This window comes from Macaca thibetana, chromosome X (genome assembly GCF_024542745.1).
Source record: "Macaca thibetana thibetana isolate TM-01 chromosome X, ASM2454274v1, whole genome shotgun sequence".
Classification (NCBI taxonomy): Eukaryota; Metazoa; Chordata; class Mammalia; order Primates; family Cercopithecidae; genus Macaca; species Macaca thibetana.
In genome coordinates this window covers 10,644,642-10,665,274 of record NC_065598.1, presented here as the reverse complement: position 1 = coordinate 10,665,274, position 20,633 = coordinate 10,644,642, and the positions used below count along the sequence as shown (strand labels likewise).

General features: G+C 38.8%; 1 protein-coding gene across 5 annotated transcripts in view; it reads left to right on the top strand.

Annotated features, from left to right (window-relative positions):
* ARHGAP6 (Rho GTPase activating protein 6) overlaps positions 1-20,633 on the top strand; it is a 550,354-nt gene that overhangs the window by 518,956 nt on the left and 10,765 nt on the right. For all 5 annotated transcript variants that reach the window (XR_007722733.1, XM_050777262.1, XM_050777265.1 and 2 more), the window contains exon 10: positions 11,766-11,863. Coding sequence is in view for 4 of the 5 variants with exons in the window: in XM_050777262.1 (XP_050633219.1) it covers positions 11,766-11,863 (98 nt within the window). In the remaining variant the exon portion in view is untranslated. The remainder of the gene's footprint in view (positions 1-11,765; positions 11,864-20,633) is intronic.

Sequence of the window (20,633 nt, the reverse complement as noted above, 5' to 3'; positions counted from 1 at the left end):
TTGTCTACACTTATCAAGTGCTTTGCATTAGATTTATGTCCATGCTTGTCTTATACCAATTATTTTTTGTAAATTTGAGACCCAGTGGTTTAGAATATTTGCCCTCTGTGTCTTACCTACATGATTGTAACGAAGTAATTCAATACTCATTAAACATCAACTCTAGCTTTAGAAATGGGAAAAACAAAAAGATGATGTAATTCTCAGGGTGGTGACCAGAATCATTTGATATGTGAAAGTATTGTTAAAACTGTAGCAGTTTATGCAAGTGTTAATTAATAATTATATTAGTTGGGTAACACGTGCTGCCTCAAATCTCAGTACTTTAACACAGAAATAAATATCACCCTGACATAAAGTTTAATCAGGTGTTAGGTGGACAACCTTCCAGGTGGTGATTTAGGAATCCCAGCTCCTTGTATTTCGAGGCTCTGACATTTTTTAGGGTTTTACAGGCAACCCCAGAAAGGTCATCCATCTTGTCCACTCAAATTTCATTGGCCAGAACTTATGCACAAGCCACACTTAACTTCAAGGGAGGCTTGGAAATGCGTCCTGGTTGGATGCCCAGGAGGAAGAGCAAATGAAAAGTTCACTAAGGTAGAAGGACATCTCCTGTTTGTGTCTTTGAAGCATTGCCCCTGGGTTGCATATGCTAAGCTCTCAAAAAATGTTGAATTAATAATTGATTCTATATAAAATTTACACTTCAGCCTAAATCCTCATAACTACATATTTGGATGAATCAAATATCGGAACTTTTCAACATTTTCATCAAGTTTAAGTCACATATCATCTTGCCAAGTAGTCTTGGCATTACTTCATGTTCTCTGGATTTTTTTTAACAAAATACTTCTCATCAAAGTTAATTCTATTATCTAAGTAAAATTCTCCTTTATATGAAACCACATATCATCGAGCATTTCTTTTCAACTCAGATACCAACAAAACTTTTCCTGGCTTCTTTGAAAATACAGCTGCTGCCATTTTAATTGTGTCATACCTTTTCTTTCCATTTCATGCCACCTGAATTACTAACAACAGTATAAAAACATCAGTATTCTACCTTTTCCAGCTTTTCAAATCTGATCTTTGTTTGCCATTCTCTGTAGGGATTGATGTCGACATTCTCTCATATTTTTGGTCTCCAGTTACAATCTTTACTTCTCATAGGGCCTTTCCTGGCCACCTTGTCTAAAATGCACCTCCACCCGCCATCGCACACATACACACACACACACACACATCATCACTCCCTATTTCCTTTCCCTGCTTTTTCCCCTTAGCACTCACCACTGTTAACACTGGGTTTTACAAATTTCTCGTTTTATGTTCCCTGCTCCCTAGGAATGTAAACTACATGACAGGATGATTTTTTGGGTCCATTTCTATCTGTAGTACTTTCTTTACTGCATTACCCCTGTGCCTGGGACATGGTAGGAACACAATAAATATTGGTTGAATTAATGAATGACTCAATGGTTGTTCTGTGACATATGATTTCCATATTACCGAGCCTTACTCCTTTTACGTATGAAAAGATTTGGGCATGGAGAAATTAAGGATACCTTTCTTGGAGTAAGTTAACCATTAATATAATCATTCTTGATCTCTATAGAAGGATTATAGTAATCATATATTCAGAAAAATAACAGTGCAGTGGGAGGAAGAGGGACACAAATATCTCAAGCCTTGGTCTATGAAAAGAAACTGACTCTGGAACCAGAAAATTTACTATCGTCCTGTCCCTGTTATATATTGGCTACATGACCTCATCTTCCTCTGTTTCTATTTCTTTAGTTATCAAATACTAGATTTGAATGAATAATAGCTAAGATCCCTTCTGGTTCTAAAATCTGCATGGTTCTATGCCCTAGCACTGACTTCCCTTCCTTCCTTTTTTAAAGCACAGAAGAAAATTAATCTCATCACATTTTGGATTCTCTTGGCATATTGGCAGTTCAGAAACTAGTTGGCTACACCAAGGCTGGTGGTTGGTCAGCAAAGCTGATCTGCATGGGTGGACAAAAATGTAATCGTGTATATAGCTATTTTGTTTTGTTTTGTTTGGCTTTTTAAAGAAGTTTTCAGAATTATTATAATTCCAAACAAAGAAGGATGAGCTAGTCAGGGCCTGATGATTAAAAGTAGTTAGTTATTGTGCAGTTTCACAGTCCTTGGGTTTAGGAGCTCGGAAAGGGAGGTGTCACTTCTATTAGCATTAGAAAGGAAGACTTGTTAGGAAAGGTAGCTGTGAGCTTGTCCTGGAAGGCAGAACAGACCTGGAGGCAGTGATTCCATAAAGTAACTGGTGGAAGGGCTATAGAAGCTCACAGAGGCCTGGCAGGGACCCAAAATTTGTTCTGAGTGTTCTAACGTCCTTCATTTCCTGATGCTGAGACTGCCTCTTTCAAGTGGCCACTCTCTGAGTTAATGAAAAGGGCAGAAAAGAACCTGGCTTCGTCCTGTAATACAGAAGAGGCACCTAGATGCAGAGGTTGACACACAATTTAAGAGTCTGGCTAGGACAGTCTTTTGCATTGGCTGTTTGCTTTTCAGGTACTGGTTTGGAAATCCTTGAGCTGGAAATAGATCATAATAGCAGATATCATGACCACAGGTATCAAAATACGAAGGCAGTAGATTATAATGGTGGTTCTCAAACTTGAGTGTGCAGCAGAGTTGCAAGGAAACTTAGACATTCAGATTCCTAGGATGCACTCCAGAGAGTCAGATTGAGCAGCACTGGGATGGGGCCCAGAAATCTGCACTTTCTAGTGAAGATCTCCACAGAGTTCTGGTAGTTTCCTAACCACACCTTTGGAAACCATATCTTGGGAAACACTGGTATGGTAGAAAGACCATGTGCATTGGAATATGAGCTACCAAAATTCAAATCCCTGCTCAGCCACTTATTTGGTATGTAATCTTGGGCCCCCCCAGTTAATTTCCATAGCCAAAAGATGAAACAACATGACCTAATTTACAGGATTGTTATAAGAATTAGAAATGACATTTTAAGGCACCTAGAACAGAATTAACATACACTAGGCATTAAAAAAAGATTTCTGCTATTATTATTACATTAAGGTGATAAGGTGCCTGCTCTATCAAAGCATATTTGGGTGTTTTCTTGGAAATCAAGCCCACTCTGCCCACTGTGTATAACGCTGTGACCTGATCCCACACATACATACTCCTAGGTCCTTACTCTGCTCTTCTTTTTATTCCATAGCATTTATTACCTTTTAACCCACTATATAATTTACTTATTTTTATGCTTATTGAAACCTAATAAAATACAAACCTGATAAAGGCAGAGATTTTTTTTTAATTAAAGTTCTAGGGTACATGTGCATAACGTGCAGGTTTGTTACATATGTATACTTGTGCCATGTTGGTGTGCTGCACCCATCAACTCGTCATTTACATCAGGTGAGATTTTTGTTTGTTCTGTTCACTGACATTCACAACAGCTAGAAAGTACATAGCAGAAGATGGGTGCTCAGTAATTATTTGTTGAATAAATACTGCAATTCTGTATTACTAGAAAAAAAATGTATTTTTGATGTTTGGATTTTGTCCAGTGTCCATACTGCTTATATTCCCGTATCTTTAAGTCATGACCCTCCACTTCTGATATCAACACCTATTGAAAAACTGGCTAACATAAAATGATACTCTGTGGGAGCACTGGAAATCAAGGATAAGAATCATGAATATCTAGACAAAGTCATTGGTATTATCCTAACCAGAAAGTTCTCACTGACTAAATCATTGATACATGAATTGTTCTGAGAGTTGTTGCTTCTGTAACTAATATTGGGAATTCCAGAGAAAACTCATCATTGCTCTTGGGATTAGTAAGAACTTCAGAGCAAATGGAGAAAACTGTCAGCTTCTTCTAAGGGCTGATATTAAACAATTCTTACTAGGGCTCCTTCTTAGGAGAAGGGCAAGAAAGAGAAGACACCACCCTTGTAAGCTGATGAAAAGTCCGGAGTGCAGTGGAGACGTGGGAAAGCCAGTGTGTTCCCACCCCACTGAGTTGTCAGCCTGAACTGGGGACCAGCTTAGTGCACGTGGGAAATTTCAAATGAGCACTACTGGGAGCAAGGGTCAGAGGCTGTGATGAGGATTCCAAGTCAGAAGCCAAACTTTGCTTTGTGTTCTCTTCATTCCCCGATGCAAATCACATTTTCTTAAAGCCTCTTTGCACGCCAAGTCAAAGAGTCAAGCATTCATCCAGGTCATCAAGCAAGAAACCACCCCTCCCAGTATATCCACATAATTATATATGATTTCCATTTCCTTTTCTATATATCACAAATACCACTGTCTATGTGCCAGGGATGGGCTACTCATTACATACATCATTGGCTTGTTTAAATCTCACTACCATTTCAAGAGGAGTAAGCCAAGTTCATTTGCCCAAGTGACGCAGTGACTAAATTAATTATTTCTACAGCATGATGCCTCCTCACACAAAAGAAGAGGCACTTTGATGTGGTATCTCAGATATGGAGTCCATTTGTGGAGAAAGAATAAGAAAATATATTTCAGCCAATCTGAAAATGAGGAATGAAGACGTTTAACAGCAGTAATACTGCTGGACTAATAGCACCCCTGATGTTCAGGCCAGCAGATGGCTTCAAGAGCCAGCAAGTGTTCCTGCTATAGCCTGCTCACTTTGGCCCTGTCTGCAAAGACAGAACATGTGTACTGTTGGTGTCCCACAAAGGTGGAAGGAAGCAGAAGTAAATTATTCCTGAATCTTTTCCACTTCCTTTAACCTGTTGCCATGGAGCAAAGACTGCTGATTTCTTTCATCTTTGCTTGAATTATCCTCCAACATCATCCCAGGAGCCCTGGACTCTTCCACTGTATTTGTTCACTAATGTACCTAAATTGCCAAAACATGCTGCCTGGCATGTATCAAGCACTTGAGAAATATTTGCCAAATGTAATGCATCTTGACCCTCCTGTGCACCCAGATCCCCTTAAATTATTAAACCACCTGTCACCACAGAGCCACGCCAAAGGTTCTAAGCTGGGCCTGTCCTTGTTTGAGCTTTTGCTCCCATAAACAGCCAAAGTGATTTATTTTAGTGTGTTTGTTAACTACAAAATGCCATCATGATTTCCAGTGATATTTACTTTTGCTGGGTTTTAAATACTAAAGCATCTTTCTTGGTCAAGTGTAAAGTGGTGGATTGGTGTGGAACACCCAGTGACAAGCGCAGTAGGGCTGGGTCCTGGGAATAGCTCTTCGAAAAGCCCTTAATGGTTTATTGTGGTGACTTAGTAAATGGAGAAAACTCATACCATTTTTCTCTCTCAGTGGTTTATGGAATAAACTACCTCATAGCAATCATACCCTAGGCAATAATTCAAGGTTTCATTTTTAATTTGATCGGGTAGATTTTAATTGTGACAGTTTTATTCTTTCATATGTACAGTGTTTACATTTTTTTCTCTGAAGCTGGAGAGGCCAAAGTTCTTTTGATTTTTTTGGAATAGCATTATGCTTTGAAGGAACTCATTAAAATCTAAGGAGCTGAGTCTCCAGATAAACACGACCATAAATGGTACCCTTAGAAAATATCTAGAATTGTTACATGGTTGACTAAAGCCCAGTAGAGATTTTGATGTGAAACAATGAATTGTAAATGAAGAATCACTTTGAGCTGGGTTTTGTTTCTTCTTTTTAATATGCAGAATTGCTTGATTTTTAAAAAAATGTAATATGTCTTTCACTACCCTTCTCCTTAGTTCCCATTTTGCTATATACAAAAATTCCAGAAGCAGAAAATGAAAACATTGTTTAATTATTGAGCTATCTTTTTCAAAAAGTTTGGGAGTTTTTGTATTGATAAGAAAAATAGCTTAAGAACTTAGAAAAATTCTGATGTGAATCAGTTGGGAAAGAAAATTTATTTTCCCACTCTAGAAATGAATAGCAAGAAGACTGTGCTGCAGCATGGTATTGGTACCACTGATAAGTAGATAGAAACATCTAGACAAGGGTAACATAACACATGCAGACCATAATCCTGGGTGATTTTAGATTATTATTTTTTTTAGCCATTTCAGCAACATTCACTGCACATCCATTGGGTAGAAATCACCACCCTAGCTTGTATTCTGAAAGAGCATAAAATTGAGCAAGTGACAGTGTGTAAGTGAATAAGTGGGTGAAGGTCATAGAAGTGCAGGTAAAAGCTTCCAGAGAGGAAAGAGTAGGAAGGCAAAGTTAGAGGAGGAAAATGAGACATCATTTAGGAAACATTTGACTGGCAAGGAGAACAATAGTCAACTGCAAATGGCTTTCGACATCAGCATCTATTATGTGACACAGTAAATATAGGGGGGCACAGTTTCAGCAGCTCGGTAGCACTTTGCTGTCTCTGCTCTGCCATCTTCAGCTGCAAAATGGCTACAGTTGATAACAGCATCTCTTCCAGCCATCATTGCATTAATTAATGAAGAGATGATGTTTCTTATCATGCACCCATTTTCAATAGGGAAGATAACCTTTTCCAGAAGCTCCTATATGCCCCCTTCAGGTACCAGCATGTGCATACATGATCTTGCCCTAGCTTTGAGGGAGGCTAGCTGACAGAAAACTACAAATTTCTGAGCTTGTTTCAGTTCTGGGTAAACAAATCAGATAATCTCTGCCTTCAGGAAACTTACCTTCTAATGATGTGAATGGTGGGAAGATTCAAGGTCTGGCAAAAGGAACTGGAAGGGGGAGGCTACACAGAGTCTGGCTTCAAGACCATTGCAGTTGAAGGGCCAAGAGGCCATAGGCTGTAACTCTAGAAATTCAGAGGGGGATTGGAAGCAGAGACATAGCAAGAGAAAATCCTATAACTGAGTTACCCAAAAGAAATGTTAAGTAATAGAGAAGAGAGTGCTTCTTCTCTGAAAGCAAATGGATGACTGTTAATAAAAACTAATAATAATTGCAGAACAAATATTGTCCATCTCCATGTTATCTGCTTTTATTTTTTCAAGTGTTTAACTTATTTCATCTATTTCTAATAAAACATTTTATTACTATATCTCTTTGCAATTGGTAATCTATTTTCAATTTTTTTTTTTTTTTTGGCGCTTTTGATTCCCATAACACCCCTATTAAGGAAAATGAATATGCATATGTTTTCAGGTGTGGGAACAGAATCCTAAAGAAGGTGATTGATGTGTCTAAGTAATAATTATAAACAGCAGAGCCAAAACTGGATTTCAGGGGCTATTGCCTCAGTCAGATTTTTTTACAGCATCCTAATTCCTAAAAAGTTATGCTTAAGTCAGTGGTCTACCTAGATATTACTTTCTTACTTATTTCAAGCTTCTGTTTCCTATTAGTTTATTCACTTGACTTTTGTTTCTCTAGTAAGTACCTAAATTAATAGAGAAACAAATGTTCATCCAATTTAACTGAGCCAGTAGTTTGACATTTTTATTAAATGTTAGGAAATGAAATGTGCAGTTATAGTCAAAGATTAGAGGAATTATAGGAAAACAGTACTGGGTGCTGTTGTATGAACATTAAAAAAATCAGTTTCAGGCATCATTTCAAATTTCTTACCTCATTTTCCCACTGACCCCAATTTTCTGAATCATTCCTTTATTTTTTAAAATGTGGTTTAATCACATAAATTTTGAAGCTGCCTTAAATCATTATGTAACAAAATGGATTATACATAAATTAACTAATGAATTATATACACTGTAGTTTTGCATAATACATAAGAAAATACTATTTGCCTTCCTGTAATACATGGATCTAAATTTTTAAACTATATCTTTTTTATGTATTTGTAAATAGTGTCTCCAAGCCAAAATGGTACCATGGGCCTTTTAAAAGGAAACCATAGATAGATTTATAACTGTGACCCTTCCTATTTGCATTTGTTACCAAGTAAGAGTCACGTATGCTACATAAAATAGGCCTCAATAATTATGATTGGTCACCTAGTTGAATGAGGAAAACCTCTGAATTGCAGACTAGCTTAACAAAAATTTATGGAAAGTTATTTTTTAAGTAATGATACTTATGAAACCTATTCTAATAATGCATCCAAGTTGATAATTTATCTTAGACATACTACATACTCTCAAAGAATTAATATTGTCATGGTTGCACCACTCTGAAGGGCCTGCACTCTAATTGTTTATTCTTTAATTAAATCCAAATGGGAATGGATTAGTGCTTGGAGCGAAATTTTTTATTACATGTCTAAGCCTAACAAATTTTAAATTAAACTAACTGGATGAAAATGCAAGTACTTTTCCTAATTTGTTTATGGAAGTATCTTCTAAAAAAGAGATTGGGACATATATTTTTGTCCTATATTATTTTTTGCTTTGCTGTTCATTAAAAAAATATGAGTTCTCTTTCTTCTCATTTTCACCCTGTAGGTGTTACGTTTTAAAAAACTGTTATAATAGCACATGGCTGTTGGAAGATGATCTTTGAAAAAAAAATACAGTAAAAATGATGTCTTCCTGTTTAATTTATACAGTAAGAGAATAATCTCACCCTTGACCTAAATATCCTGTCATTTCCCTTCTCCCCATTTTCATTCCCAGGCCACTGCAGCTGGTCACAAGGTTTTAAATATCATCTATATGTGTCTCTTAAATGTCTATGTTCAACCTAGACTTCTCCTATGAACTCTGAATCCTTATTGCCAACTATCTACAAGATATCTCCTTCATTTGGATGTCTCGCAGACCTCTAAACATTATCAAATCAAAACCACACTCCAAAACTTGACCCCCAACCTTCTCCTCCTGCAGCTTCTCCAAACCAGTCAACAGCAACTCCATCTTTCTAGTTGCCTAGGCCCCAAGCATTGAGGTCATCTTTTCTTCTCCCTCTCCTTCTCTCTCTCTCTCCATCCAATAAATTAATGCTATCACCTCTATCCTCACTATGTCCATGGTGGAAATATTTCTCATCACCTCACCGTCCTGGTTCAGGACCCATCATCTTATCTGGATAGATCAGCAGCCCCTCTCTGCTCTCCTTGCTTTATCTCTGGCTCCATGCATTCTACTCTCAACTCAGCAGCCAGAGTGATGCTGCTTCATGTTAGTCATCTGTTCAAAATCTCCAGTGGATCCCCACCCACTGCAAGTAAGAACAGAAGTCCTTATCATGACCCATAAGACTTCATGACATCTGGTCCTGGCCCCATGACTCCTTCCTACCACCTGCCTCCTTTCCTACTCTCTTCCAGCCTCACAGGCCTCCTCATCACTCTTGACTCAAGACCATTATCATTGGCTTTCTTTTCCTTCCTTCTACCTAGAATGATTTTCTCCAACTCCTTCATCAATTTCAGTTTTCTGCTAAAATGTCAGCTTCTCTGGGACTGACAATCCTATTTAAAACTGCATCTTCCCAAGCATTTCTCATTGCCCTTCTTTGCCTTGTGTTTCTCTGTGTTTTCCTTGTATGTGTGTTTAATGCCCGTCTTTCCACATTTGTTATCATCTTCGTGAAGACAAGAATTCTTGTCTGTTTGGTTCGTAACTGAATTCCCAGCATCCAGTACCTGGCACTCAGGAAGCATTCACTCAACATTTATGCAATGAATGAAAGGAAGGGAGGGAAAAGAAGACCTGATAGAGAAGCACAGTGGTGCTGAAGTAGAGCTTGTGTGGAACAACTGCTAGGGGAGAAGATGGGAAAGACAGATTGAGGAGAGCAAGCAAGTGGATGGCTTCAGCCACGGGAATAAAAAGAGTTTCCAGTAAGTGAGTGTCTTGACCACGGCATTCTGACAACCACGTAGAGAAGAAATGTGATGCACATGTTAAGGAAATAGCACACAAATTTGCAAGCTGTTGTATCAAAGGTTCATCAAGTATGTATTTTTCTTTGCAATGAAAAACTCAAACTAGCTGAAGTAATTTGAAGGCTCACATAGCTGAACAATCCACAAGCAAATATGGCTTCAGACATAGCTTGTCCCAGGACTCAGATGATATCAAGACATCCCTTTTATCTCTATTTCTTGGTATTGTTTGCTCAATTGTCAGCACAATCAGCAGGCCTCATATGGATACAGGTCCTGCATCCTCTCTTAGAAGTCTCAGGGGAAACCTCCAGGCTTTTCATTGCCTCTAATGGAGTCACATGCCCATTGCTCAGGCAACTATGATGATCTGGGAATGGAAGGCTCAATAGACTTAGACTAGGATACACACTTCACCCTCAAGCTAAGGGTTGGGTAGCAGTTGGTTTTCCAGAGGGAACGTGGTGTATAACTGTTATAAGAGGAGGGAAATGGAGACTTTTAATGATGAACAGATGACCACTACAAAGGGCTAATGAGGGCTTGAACTTGGGTCACTGCAGTTGAAATGAAAAAGGGAGAAAAGAAGTAACAGAGATGACGTCTAGTAGGCCTCCTGGCTCTGAATGGAGAGAGGATGCAGAGAAACTTTAGTACAATTCTGAGATCTTGAGCTTGTGTGATGAGAAGTTGGCAATGTCATTAATGAAGGTTCATGATGAAGTAGGAGGAACAGACTTGTAAGAGACAGAACGCCTTTCCTTGCTTTCTCATCCCTGTTTTTATTAATAAAATTGTTTCCAGATTCTCAGAGCCCAAGAACCATAGAGTTCTGCAAGAGGCAAGACGCAAATTCTTCCGCCAACCACTTATTTTCAGAAGACTTGTCCCTGCAGTTTTAAAAAGTCTTCTCTCTGAGCTCACGTGTGAGAGAATCAGACTGAAATTTTATTTTCTCTCAATAGTTTGAGTTTCCTTTGGTTGAGCTGTCAGCTTCTATGGAATAAGAAACCACAAGTCAGAGCTGGGTTCAAGCATCTCTTATAGACCATTTCCACACAGATGACTTAGGGTTGTGAGGCCATCTTCTAATGTACTGTGGATGGATTAGGCTTAGAAAAACATATGATGCTCATCTATAGAACTCGACTGGATGCCTAACAAATTACAAAGTGAGAAACTTTTCATCATTGATGGACCTGGTGCAAGAAAGGAGTAAAGGCAGGCACCGAATAACAAAGTGACATATGCAAATGTAGTAACCAGCAACTTTTTGAGTATTTACCATTGGCCAAGTACTGTTTTAAATTCTCAACATATAATAAGTCATTTAATCACCATAGCAATACTTTGTGGCGAGTACTATTGTTATCCCCATTTTACACGTGAGGAAACTGAGATCTAGGAAGATCCTTGTTGATGTACCTTGTCAAGGTTCCCACAGCTAGTGACTGGTATAGCTAAGATTCAAACCTAAGCAGTCTGGCTCAAGGGCCTGCCTTCTTAATAAACTGATCATATATTCCAGAACTGCCCAATACAGTCATCATTTCTGCCTGCTGTCTTGGCATAATTATAAATGTGAACTCTAGAAAGTGTCCCCATTTGGGCAATAAATTATTGACACTATTTCTCTGAACCATGATATTTTCCTTATTCAAAACCAAGAAAATCTAGCCTGAGCAATAAAGGCATCCAAGTGGTTCAGTTGTATCTCCAGGCACATGAGGGGTGACATTTTGGATTGAATATGACTATTTGGTAATCATCCAGTTGGTCCTAAGAATTAAAGCAGCTGCATGGGTTGGCATAGCTTTGGTTTTAACCAGCATATCACTCTGCTCTCTTGCAACTTTTAAGGCTCTGTTTTATGCTACAGTAAAGTTGTCAATGACCATATTTTGCCTATTTCGGGAATGGTTTTATTTATGCCTCAACATTTGGCTCCTTCAGGTTCCCCCAGATCTCCAGAACGAAGTGCTGATCAGCCTGTTAGAGACCGATCCTGACGTCGTGGACTATTTACTCAGAAGAAAGGCTTCCCAGTCATCGTGAGTATTCCAGTGTTGCATCTTCTAAAGCCTCATTGGAGATTTCTATTTCCATTTCTGAGAAATTGGAAACGTTCACACAACTACATGCAGGGTGACCTGAAGTGGAATTTTGGCACGTTTTTGACGATTCTGATCAGTCCATCTAACCAGAAAATGCTTCAGTCCCATCAATCCACTTACCAAATTAGAAACCACATTACAAGATTTCTCTGTTTCATTTTCAGCTTTCTCTAGCCTCTCAGGGTCTTTTGACTTCATTTACAGGGAAAAAGCACTAAATTACTGGCAAGGGACTATAATGTGCATGTCAATGATTCTACTTCTAGAATGCTGATAAGCATGCGTAGGGGCCCTTAAGGCTGCGCCTGGATGCATCTTGCTTGTGCAGCTTTACCAGTGGGATTAACCCATTATCAAACCACAAGACAGACCTTAGCTGAGGCCTAGGTGCCCATTTGAAATTAGAGGTGTGCACCCTCTTAGCTCTCCCATTTTTTATACCTAGTATTATTTTGATAAAGATGCACATGGGTTTCTACATACACTTATGTTTGCAATTAGTAAAATGCAAGCCATGCTGCAGGCTATGGCTTGCTGCCATTTTTGCTCCCAAAGGAGGAGTGCAGAGTTTTTGCATTAGTCAGATTTTATGGTTACTTCCAATCTTTGCTGCAGAAGCAGAGGGTGTGGGGACGCTGAGCATTTGGCATACCAGTTAAGGGCATAATATAGCATCATTAACCAGGAGTAGTATTACTACTATGACACCAAACCATAAATTTGTGACAGGAAAAGTTGTTGCTATGCTCTTATAAAATTATCACTTTTGTTATACTTTTAATCTACTAAATTTCAGCAATTCTAAGACATGTTTCTCCCATGCCCTATCATCTCTGAAATTGAGACTAATCTTATAACCAACGACAAGCTCCTAACGTAATCCTGTACCTGTAATCCCAGCACTTTGGGAGGCCGAGGCGGGCAGATCGCCGGGGGTCAGGAGTTTGAGACCAACCTGGCCAACATGGCTAAACCCCGTCTCTACTAAAACTACAAAAATTAGCCAGGCATGGTGACAGGCGCCTGTAATCCCAGCTACTCATGAGGCTGAGATGGGAGAATCGCTTGAACTCGGGAGGTGGAAGTTGCAGTGAGCCGAGATTGCACCACTGCACTCCAGCCTGGGCAACAGAGTGAGACTCCGTCTCATAATAAATAAATAAATAAATAAATAAATAAACAAATTAAAATAATGGCATGTCTTAATTGATGGTGTCTTATGAACAGTAACACATGTTAATGTATTCCTGTATATTGGTGTTGAACTTGATAAATTGATTTTCACTTATGATTATTTCAGATACTTAAAAAGTTACATTATTTAGAGAAATTTGGTGAAAAGGAATTCCATGTTGTTCAACCTCCTTGTTTCCCAGGTCATTACAATGATAGCACAACTAAATTCAGCTTCACTCCATTTCTAGCTTAGCAGGGAAGACCTTTTAATTGGATTATCCTTTCAGATGTACTTTAAAAAATCTATGTCTGGGCCATTCATTATCAGGCCAAATTCTGATTCAAATAGGACCAAATTCTGTTGAAAGTAAGGCCTGAATTCAAGCCCCAAAAGCCATGAGTGAATAAAATTATATTCAAATTGTGTAGATGAGCTAGTATTTTATGATCTTGCTTTTCAGATCAGAGAATTAGGCTTACACCTAAATTTCTTGTAGATTTCTAACCCTCATCAAGGTATAAGTCTTAATTAACAAATGACTTTTCTTTTCAGCAGATCACGCACCACCATAATTTTAATAAACTCATTTATTTCCCTCCCTTGTACAGAAAACAGACATGGTGGCATTTCTATTTATAAGCCCCTCATTAAACTGCACTTATAATATGGTTAGTAGTATATGGGAAAGCTATAAACTACACACTTTTGAAGAAAACCACTGATTTTTGCCTGGCCAAATTTCTGCTTTTGTGTGGCATTATTAGATAGATAAATACTATACTTTAAAGAACAGTTGATAGAAGTTATTTTTACATGGTTTTCAAATACGCTCTTTGAATATAAATGCCATGGTAAAAAAGCGAACCTTTCTTTCTCTTCTATTAGGAAAAGGAAGAAGCACACATATTAAGCCCATCCCAAGCTGTACAATTGTCTAGCCCCTTCTGTTCCCTATCTGTAAGAGTAAGAAGTAGAATTGTAAGGTGTAGGTAAGCAGACCCTAGACCAAGATTTTAGGTGAGTGTCAGGGCTTCCAAGAAAAGAAGAGTGAGCCCATAGAAGCTCTGTGTATGTCAGAGACTAGCATTACCAATGAACAGAAAACACTGGGGGAAGACTTACTTAGGAGAAGAAAATGTTTGGTTTTTGTTTGTGTTCCTCTAGGTACAGGACAAGGAACAGCCCAGAAGGCAGAGAATGATGTCATGAAGTAAAAATGCATACGTGAATGTTTACTTTTAGTGATCTTTTGAGGCTTGAGAGTGCTACCTCTCCAGCTGTAGTTGCTTTTTTTTTTTTTTTTTGAAATCGAGTCTTGCTCTGTCACCCAGGCTGGAGTACAGTGGCACAATCTCAGCTCACTGCAATCCCCACTTCCCGGGTTCAAACAATTCTCCTGCCTCAGCCTCCCAAGTAGCTGGCATTACAGGTGCATGCCACCACACCTGGCTATTTTTTGTATTTTTAGTAGAGACAGGGTTTCACTATGTTGGCCAGACTGGTCTCGAACTCCTGACCTTGTGATCCACCCGCCTCAGCCTCCCAAAGTAGGTGATCTTTTTGTGCTTTAAACTCACTCACTCATGCTTCCCAAACTTTACTATGCGTAGGTATCACCAGATCTTGTTAAAATGCTCTTTCTGAATCAGTGGGACTTGGGGAGGTAGTCTATGAACCCGAATTTCTAACAAGCTCCCAAGTGATGCTGATACTACTGGTCCATGATCCACACTTTGAGTTTTAAAAGCTTAAAATATCAAAGTGTATTCTTGCCTTTAGGAGCTTTCAGACTTGTTGGAGTAGGCCTCCAAGGGTAGAATGCAAAACAATAGGTGCTGGCCCACTGGCTCTCAGATTCACCAGCCCCTTAGAATCACCTGGGAGCTTGAAGAACAACTATGCCTGGGCCACCCCTCAGAGATTCTGGTTCATTTTTATGCGCTGCAATCTGGACATTGGGATTTTTTAAAGTCTCTTGCATGATTCTAATGAGCAACCAGGGTTAAGATCCTCTAGCTTAGATCCACCACATTGGATATCACAAATTTAGTATCACATGGGAGTTTGAGCTGGGTGGTTTTTGATATTAAAAAGGCATCCTTGTGTTGACAAAGGAAGGGAACCAATGCTCCAGACCATGAATCCACTTGGAGTTTGGAGAAGGGAAAGAGGTGTGATTTGAAGTCTCAGAGATGGCTTTTGGGAAGAGGAAGGATTTGCAGTGAACTTTGAAGACTGTGGAGGATATAAACAGGCCTGGATATTTGGGAAGCTCGCACCAGGACCTGGACATAACAGTAAATATGTTGGCTAGCTGGGGGCACAATAAAGAGGCTGGCCAGCACTGAAGGTAGAAGCCCTTAAATGGCAGGCTGAGGGGTGGTGCTTAAGTCAAGAAGCAGTGACAATAGATTACTGTAAAGCTAAATTATAGTAAATTACAGTACTCTAAACTGCCAGATGGTGCTGACTGCATTGGCAAGTCAGTTATCCATCAGTAACACATGTTTGTGTAGTCAGTTATCTGTCAATAACACATGCTTGTGTAGTTTAATAGACTGGTTACCGTTTCAGATCCAGAGCCAGATTGCCTAAGTTTGAATTCCATTTCTATTGCTATTAGATATGTGGTCTATTAGTTAAGAGTTAATATCTGTTAATATATAGATAGATCTCTCTTTCTCTAGTTTCCTCATCTGTAAACTAGAGATAAAAAGTAGCACCAACTTAAATACAGAATTATGCTCTTAGAATATAGTCTGGCTTATAATAAACATCATCAATTTGTTCATTTACAACTACTTACCAAAGGCTTGGCCATCACTAGATTCTACTTTGGTTTTCAGGAGATAGCAACCTTCCAGGCAATATGACACAAGAGAGAACCCATTCACTTTAAGTTATAGCATTGTGTCTAAAAGCAAACACTATGTTTGCTTCTAACCCTTTGATTTTTTTTTTTTTTTTTTTTCTGAAGCTTCTGTTCTCTGCCACCAGTTCACGTACCTAAATAAAGCTTTACATTCCTGTGAGGCCAAGTGGAAACTGCACAAGATTTTATTTGGAGAAAAGAAACAAGTTTTCAAAAGAGTGTAAAACCAAGAACAAGAAAATATTATAATTTCTGTTTTGAAAGAGCAAACGTTTAGTGATATTTGGGAACTTAATGTTTTGTTTTGATTTGGGTTTTTCACTTCTTTATGCAACATCGGTATTGGAGGAGTTAAAGGATAATTCCTTGTTTTTTGTCATGCTTGTCTGATTAAATGTTTGACTTCAACCAAAATGGGATGCCAGAGGGAGATTAGAAGAGATTTTTATGACTGAGAATGCAAGACCAGGAGTTTGTGACCAGCCTGGTCACCATAGCAAGACCCCAGCTCTACTAAAGAAAATTTTAAAAATTATCTGGGCATGGTGGCTCATTCCTGTACTCCCAGCTACTCGGGAGGATGAGGCGGGAGGATCACCTGAGCCCAGGGTTTTGTGGCTGCAGTGAGCCAAGATTATGCCACTGCTCTCCAACCTGGGCAACAGAGTAAGACCTTGTCTCTAGAAAAAAAGAAGAAGAAGAATATAGAAAGAATTTGATTTAAAAATATATATACTTGTCAGGTATATTTATTAGCATTATATATGCTCTTTTCTTCAAAGGTACTTAAAATAGTTCCCCTCCCCTTTGATTTAAGGATGTGAGGAAATAGGGAATGAGAATGGGAGGTTAATCAAACAGGACAGCATATGTTGAACGTGAGTATTTGCAACAGAACAAAGGAATCACAGTAGGACTGGGACTTAGTGACAGGCAAGTGAGACACTTGCCTAGACACAGAATTTAAGGGAATGCTGGAAAACTCAGTCACTAAAATTGATTATATTGCAATGTAATATTTTTTAAAAATCCAAGCTAATGCCAAAAATGTTTGATGAAGAAAATATCAAAATTTTAAAAAGACTAGCCATGCTTGGTCATAGAACCTGAAACAAAAGGTAAAATATGTGCTGCTGCATTAAATGGAAGCAACTCATAAGTCATATTTATTTTTTGAGACAGGGTCTCGCTCTGTCACCCAGGCTGGAGTGCAGTGGCACGACCATGGTTCATTGAAGCCTCAACCGCCTGGGTGCAAGCGATCTTCCTGCCTCAGCTCCCAAAGCAAGATTTTCAAAATCTGCTTTGTTTATCTTGGTTCCAGCTGAGAGAATTGCTATGTTTGACAGTTTCTCTTGATCAAGTGACAATCTTAAATAAGTTTTAACTAAATTAACCTGAAATAAAATAAGGAAATTCTGTTTGGGCATAAATAAAACATTTAAATTTAACATAAATGTTATAGGTTCGAATGTATCTTCTTTTCAATTTTTTCAACTGCTTTCATGTTCTGGTAAAAAAAAATTATACATAAAACCATGTATATAGAGGTACACAGTTTTCTTTTGCCTGAGGCATCTCGGGCCCCTAAGTTCCACATAAGGGATGCTTTGTAGAACTAAGCATGATTAATGTGAAAATCCCCCATAAATCCGGAGCTCAGGAGAACTCAGCAGAGCTCAGATCATCGGTGACACAGTAACTAGTTTCAATAACAAGTCTTGTAATTTTTAAATATAGGCTTGAGGAAACATATAAAGATTTGCTCTTATTCTCGCAAACCTCAGGGGCTACACAGAAATAGAATATTAATTAAATAAGGCCAAATAAAGTATCTTCCCTTCTATACTCTGGAAACAAGATCAAAATAGAACAAATTTAACTGCGTTTGGAGAGAAGGCAGATATGGATGATCTAAACTCAGGTATATATATTTAAATTTCATTGTGGTTAATTCTGTTAGTGGCCTTCACAAAGTTTTTACTGAAAAAAATTAAATTAAAAAAATTTTTTAAATAGCAGAACTGGTGACTAGTGTATCAAGAGCATGGTTGAAGATCTGTACTAGTCTGAAAAAAAAATTTCAGTACTGAAAAATAATTGTATTGTTTAGCTAGATATTCATCCTATTGAGTGACAAATCTGCTTTCTTCATTCTGGGGGAGCATTAGGCTTTCTTCTAATTTAAAGGTATCACATTTAACTTACCAAATAAATATCACATAGATCATTTATTTTAATCTTTCAAAGCTCATCATTAAAAATATCTTCTTTCACAAATCCATGGAGTGTTATGTGACAGATTATAATTTTTGTTTTTCTTTTACTAGGATTTTTCAAATCAGAAAGAGTTTCAGGAAATTTTCAGACAAGAAATCTGACTTTACCAGTACAGTGTAACAGCAAAGAGTCCTATTGAGTGGTAGTAGCTGTTGGCCTCAATACCCTGGAAATTATGAAGCATTAACTGCCCCTGCCCCCCTCCCCCAACATACACACTCCATTCAAGAAAGCCTTTCCAGCCAGATAGTTGTAGAAAAAGCTTATGTGGAATAGAGAATTCCATGATGAAAAATTCCAAAATGTGTGCATATATGCCTTCTATGGAAAGGCATTCAAGATGGAGGGAGAATTTATCATATCACCCCTTCCTTCCTCACACCTTTACTGTGATTCACGGCTTCTTTATAAATTTGCAGAATGTTAATTTGAAGATGTTTTTATCAGGCCCTCTGTCAATAATGAAGACAACACTGTCTTATCTTCACCTGTCATAAGTGCTCCATATGCCAGAGATATTAGGAGGGAATTAATAAGGACTACAAATGGGGGGACAAATTTCACCAAAGCCTTATGCCCAGGGTGTTAACTTCATCATCCAGTGGGGAGTTTAGAGCCATGTCAGTTCTTCTTTGAAGTGGAGCGCCTTTATCCCTAGCAATCTGTGTAAGGGAGGCTTTGTAGAACTGATGGTGATTAATGTGCACATTCTTCATGATTCCAAAGCTGCTCCAGCAATGGATTCCTTTCCCAGTTCCATTGATACAATCCAAGATGGATGATACAATGCTTTCAGTTCCAACAGACTGGAACTTATCAGTCAAATAATTAAGCCAAGGATGAAGCCAACACACATTTGAAATCTCCACAGTTCTTGCTGGGGCAGCTCAGCAAGGTGCTGGGCAGGCCCCATCCGGTGATTGAACCGGAGTTTTCCATTTGTCCCCAGAACAAGTTCTGTGCTTCCGGCTGCAGTGCAGGCCTGCCCACAGTACCCTGCCAGCATGTTTACGCCCTGACCTGGAGGGACCAGCTAAGGGTGAGAATGTGACTCGCTCTCCATGCCCATCCTTGCTTGTCTGGTTAGCTGAGATTGGCCATGCATGCTGTAGATGGTCCTGGGGTTTGGGGATCTAACGGGGAAACCCTCCGTGCATGGAGGCAAACCCATGTAGACTGGTGACCTGTCCACCCAACCTCAATCCATGATGCTCTGAGACTGGAAAGAGAAGCCACCAGGCACTTTTGGATGCCAACTCATGTCAACTGGCAACCCATCCACCCAACATTCTGAACCTCAATCTATCAAATGTCACATCATTATGAGTCAGCTCTGGGGGCTTCTTGAGTGGGCATTACCTTCCTACAAACCAGCTCCAATTGGCAGCACTCTAATTTCTGAACACTGGTGGAGAAATGAGTCCAGGAGGAGGAGTTTTAGTGATTTTCCACAGGACACTCAGTGTCAAATCTAGAAAACCATACCATCTTTTGGGTATGTCCGAAAAATGTGATAAGCAACCACAATGTCTTCTCTCAGATTTGACTCCAGGATAATCCAACACTAAGAAGATAGTTTTGAGTTCAGCATCCCAAATAAAGGCATTAAAATACTCATGTATCTATTTACATGAAATATTTACTCTGATCAGTGACTCTTATCAGGCACCCTGGTCCTGGCAGACAACCACTTCTCTGACAGTTGTAGCCTGGAAGGGGGTTTTTCTTTCTTTTCTCACTTTTATCTCTAGGTTTCAGGGCCAGAGAAATTTCCTTTCCTATATACTTTTACCATCCACATTTCCACTACACTACACCTGGATTTATTCACACCCTGTCTTCTTGCAGAATTTCTGGATTACAAGAATTTGTTTTTTGATTTGTGATTTTTATATGGAAAATCTTACAGAACTTTATAGATTTTACCTGATTTATACATTTGACAAGCTGCTTTTACAATAGCTTCCATAAACTTAGAAATGTTTCAGAAACTGGGATAGAATAGAAAGATTTAGAAGTAGAAAATGGAAAATGGACAGACACAGGAAGTATAGGTGTGTAATGAAGGTGTCCACAATGACTGGATGCCGAGCCCCCATTACAGGACAGATGTGCTCTGAAAGGCCCTCACAGTTCTGCTTCTAAGTCTCTGGAAATTTCTCCAGACTCCAGTCTCCACTCAGCAATCCTACTCTCTCCCTCTGTTCTGTGTCTTTACTTCCAACTGTATTGCCTAAGTGGGTGTATGTATATATGCATGTGTATATCGTTGCATGTATGTGTATATGTAATATGTCTCTGTGTATACATGTACATGTCTGTCATATTTATGTGCGTGTGTATATACATGTTTGTATGAATATGTATATGTGTGCATA